At 33.2% G+C, this 4351-nt stretch overlaps 1 protein-coding gene across 1 annotated transcript; it reads left to right on the plus strand.

The window, feature by feature from the left end:
• The first annotated feature begins 257 nt into the window (after positions 1–257).
• On the plus strand, positions 258–3451 carry LOC141676466 (large ribosomal subunit protein bL21m-like). Its single transcript, XM_074482119.1, has 5 exons — positions 258–778; positions 1985–2065; positions 2711–2812; positions 3036–3110; positions 3295–3451. The coding sequence occupies exons 1-5, from the start codon at positions 353–355 to the stop codon at positions 3412–3414; spliced, it is 804 nt and encodes a 267-aa protein (XP_074338220.1). The 5' UTR covers positions 258–352; the 3' UTR covers positions 3415–3451.
• The last annotated feature ends 900 nt before the right edge of the window (positions 3452–4351 follow it).

Consider the following 4351-nt stretch of genomic DNA (forward strand, 5'->3'; position numbering starts at 1 on the left):
TTTAAAAGTTAGCCAATTTTAACATAGGATACCAAGTGTAAATGTGTTATTCACTTTATATGAGATACCATCACATATATAAAATAGCCAACTATCAGTGAAAAATCTTAAACAAATTGGGATACAAACTGACAATGAAATATTCAATCGGCTAAAATTGACAGCCTTTTCCAGAATGACTATTTTAATTAATTTTTTTCAAAAGTTAGCTATTTTTATCACTTTTTCATTTTTTTCATTCATTTACCGAACCGAACACACATTTTATGTGAGTAAGTAACCAAACAAGGCCTTAATCAGTCATAAAACCCTACTAAAACCCCCTTGTTTCTAGCCCTAAACCCCCAAATCAATGGCTCATAGACGAGTCTTTCAAACCCTAATTCGTCAATACTCTTCCTCGTCTTTCAAAACCCTAAACCCACTTCTCCAATCACTTCCACGAATCACACAAACCCAACATTTTCCCCAAAAATTAAACCTAATTTCCCCCAATTTAACTCCAATTCAAAACACCCATTTCTCAATTACTCGTCATTTCTCTTCCAATCGAAGTGATGATAGTGATGATGATGATGATGATGATGATGATGATGATGATGATGAAGGGGAGAGTTTAGATGAAGATGACGTCGTTTCGGGGTTTAGCGGGAAGAAAGAGTATACTGCTGAGGAGAAAGAAAGTGAAGCTAATGCTATTGGGTATAAAGTTGTGGGCCCACTTGAACGTTCTGATCGTGTTTTTAAAGATTATGAGCCTGTTTTTGCTGTTATTCAGGTTAAAATTTCGATCTTTGATCCACCCATTTATGATTTTTAGTTAGTTTTGTATGTTGAGATTGGATAATGTAGTGTGTGTGTGTGTGTGTGTGTGAAGATTATGAGCTTGTTTCTGATTTTATTGAGGTTAAAGTATCGATCTTTGATCCACCCATTTATGTATTTGTAGTTGGTTTTGTTCTATTAGATTGTAGTGGCGTGTGTGTTTCGTTAGGAATTTAGGTGGGTTCATTGATTGCTTGTTTGGTAAAAAAAGGAGAGACAGGGAACAAAATATGAGAGATTGAGTCTTTGAGACAACAATTGGAGATGTTGCATTGTACCTCTGAAAAGAGAAAATTAAGGTCTTGGAAGCAAATTTTTTTGAGTTTATTGGATGACCAGGGTAGAGAATAGGAAAAACATTCAACAAGTATTGAAATCTCAGAGGTTATACTTTTCACTTGCCAGGGAATTATTGGTCTTTACTGTGAACTTTTAATAGAAAAAACATTCAACCAGTAAACTTTTGAAGACGTTAAAATTCTCATTTAATGCCGTTTAACTTTTTAACTTAAAAAAACCTATTGACTCTAAGGCTCGTTTGTTTGCTGGAATTTTTTTCCCAAAACTAACATCTTCCCACTGTTTTCACCATTTTTTCATGATAGCAAAGTAACGAAAAAAAATCCGATATTTTTGGGAACTTTTTTCCAAGTAAAATTCAGGACCAGCCCTGCTCCAAGTTAGTAACTATGGAGTTTGCAGTTGATCTAGAACCAGGAATTATGGTTTTTCGTGCCGAAATTCTATGATATACATGAAACATATATGGTTTCTTGCCAATTTGTTTTTATGTTTTTGTAAAAGGGGAAGTGTGTGCGCTAATTGGATTCTAATTTTTTATGAGTTTTGTAGTTTGGTTTGTACCAGTTAAATAAAAGGGGAGAAAAAAATGTAAGTGCATAGATACTTTTTGTTATCCTATTACAAGCTAAAAGCTCTTAGGTTCGTACTATTTTTTTAATTTTATTTTCTGTAATGGAGATTGTGCTAGCAGCTACAATCTCGAATTTATAACTATGGTCATATGGTGTTTTCTGTTGATCTAGGATTAGTAATTATAGTTTTCTCTTGCCAATTTTATTTCTATTTTTTTGTAGTTGTTTAGATTAAAAGGGGAATTGTGTGTAAATTGGATTCTTATATTTTATTGGTTTTGTAGATTGGGTCGCACCAGTTTAAGGTGAGCAATGGGGATTGTATTTACGCAGAGAAACTCAAGTTCTGCGAAGTGCATGACAAGGTAAATTTTCCGATGGTAGCACAGGTTATAACATGCGTTCAGTTTCTGCATTTCATATGCTGATGTTTCACTTCTCTGCTTGCCAAAGACATAGAGAAAATAACGCTGTGTTGTAATATTGCTGATTACATAAACATCTGCGATAATTTTTCTGGTTTACCTATACCTTGCTAATCAAGAAGTATGATAGGGAGTTATTGTTTTCAGATATTTCACATAAAACAGCATATAGGTATATCGTATATGGTATATTAATGTGATTATTGTTCAGTTTCAATGTTTTATAAGCTTATGCAGCTCTCCAGTTTCTCTTTAACATCGCTTAAATGTTGAAACGTGGTTAGATGCTCATCACATTATATGTGATTTTCAATAACTGGGAACTTTCACTTGTAAATTGTACACTGTACCATAAGTTTTAAGAAAACATTTAATTCTCTGTACAAACTGTTGCATGTCTGGATACTTTTTCATATTTCAAAAGTGTTGTTCTACTCTGAAAATTTCCACGCCTTTCATTTTAGTTCCCCTGCTATTTTTTGATCTGGACTTTTGTTTTATTAGTGTTTATTATGTTTGAATAAAGCTAAGGTTCTCTACATATATCATGCCATTATCATCCCTATAATGTAATTTGTGGTGCAGATAATTCTAAACAAAGTTTTAATGTTGGGATCTCCCACTCAAACACTTATCGGACGGCCAATGTTGCCCGACGCAACTGTTCATGCTGTTATTGAAGAACATGTAAGAGATATAATCTATTTAATTCTCTTGGTTGTATTTATGTTATCCACTAAAGTTTAGATTTTGTTGTTCATATATCTTGAATAGAGTATTGGAATAGTTTCCTGGACTTCTAGTGAGTCTGGTAAACAATAGACTTCAAACCCTGGTATTTGGTAGTATTGAAATTGATGAGTTATTAGAGTTTCACCTTTATTTTCTCTGCATTGGTTTTGCCTTACAGGCTCTAGACGCAAAAGTAATCATTTTCAAGAAAAAGAGAAGAAAGAACTATCGCCGAACTAAAGGACATCGGCAGGTAAGTTGGAACAAATTGTTGCTTAATCATTTTGTGTAGTTGTTTGGAGCTGGAAATCACAGCTTTAGTTAAAATTTAAATGCATGCGGTGAAAAGATTTGTATAGTTTATATTCACACGAACAAATATATTGCTTTAGTAACATACTTCTGGCTTATATTTTTACCACCTGTTTACTAATTAGGAACTGACAAAGATAAGAATAACGGACATACAAGGAATTGAAAAGCCAGTAACCCAGGTGGTACCTGAGAAGATCAAAAAAACAGTTAAGAAGGTAGAGAAGGTAGCAGTTCCAGCATAGAAAAGACTTCCATCCAAATGTTTGAGGTTAATAGTTCTGGGTTACTAAGCTGTTATCATTTGGCTATTTTCTTTGTCAAATATTCGAATTTGATGTCATTTCAAGTAAAAAATCAGCAGGTGAGTCTGATTTAATTTGAAATAATTGTTTTTTTTGTATTATGGCAGAAATGGCACCCATTTGGTTGTGTTGCGGAATTAAGATTGACAACTAAAATTTTACACTCACTATATCTATAATCAGGCACTTGTACGATAAATCTCATTTTGGTTTTCTTTAGAAAGAATATATTGAATTTTTTTTAATTCAAATGATCATCAAATATCTGTTTGTTAACAAAGTGAAATAATGTAGGGGAACTTAAATGTGTGAATTGTGATAGTGGGGTTTCTGGATCCAGGACTTTGTAGCAAAATCTATCTGACCTTTTTAATTTCAATGTTGTCAATCTCGACTTTACTAGCTTACTATTACATGATCATTTGGCACCTGTTTAGAAATACCCCGAGGCTTAATACTAATTGTTTGCATATTCTGTATATTTATAACATATTTGTGCACACTGTCTACAAGTGTATTATCAAGTAGCATCTCATAAATATCTCTCCGTTTACCATTCTCTTACTAGTAAAGTAATGTTTGCGAACACCTTGTTTTTTCACAATCTTCTTTGATTTAGTAGTGTCCTTGGCTTATTTTCTGTCAAAGACGATGCAAACTTCTCTGGTTTCTGCAGATATTGTTGTTTGACTATCATAAATGTATAACATCAGCACACGTGATGAAACTTGACATCATTCTAACAAACCATGATTGAATTATGAATATTTCTGTTAGAGCTGAGAAAGTAGTTGAAATTGGAACACAAGACTCATGGTTCAATTTCAGTTTATCCATTAGGAATGGAAATGAATGCAGCCAGTGTTTAGCACGAATT

This window comes from Apium graveolens, chromosome 8, assembly GCF_009905375.1.
Source record: "Apium graveolens cultivar Ventura chromosome 8, ASM990537v1, whole genome shotgun sequence".
In the NCBI taxonomy this organism is placed as follows: domain Eukaryota; kingdom Viridiplantae; phylum Streptophyta; class Magnoliopsida; order Apiales; family Apiaceae; genus Apium; species Apium graveolens.

Excerpts from the sequence above, each read along its gene's own strand:
- LOC141676466 (XM_074482119.1), top strand. The coding sequence starts at position 353 with ATGGCTCATAGACGAGTCTTTCAAACCCTAATTCGTCAATACTCTTCC. Across the intron at positions 2,066-2,710 it reads TCTGCGAAGTGCATGACAAG|ATAATTCTAAACAAAGTTTT; the intron begins GTAAATTTTCCG and ends TTTGTGGTGCAG. Across the intron at positions 3,111-3,294 it reads GAACTAAAGGACATCGGCAG|GAACTGACAAAGATAAGAAT; the intron begins GTAAGTTGGAAC and ends TTTACTAATTAG.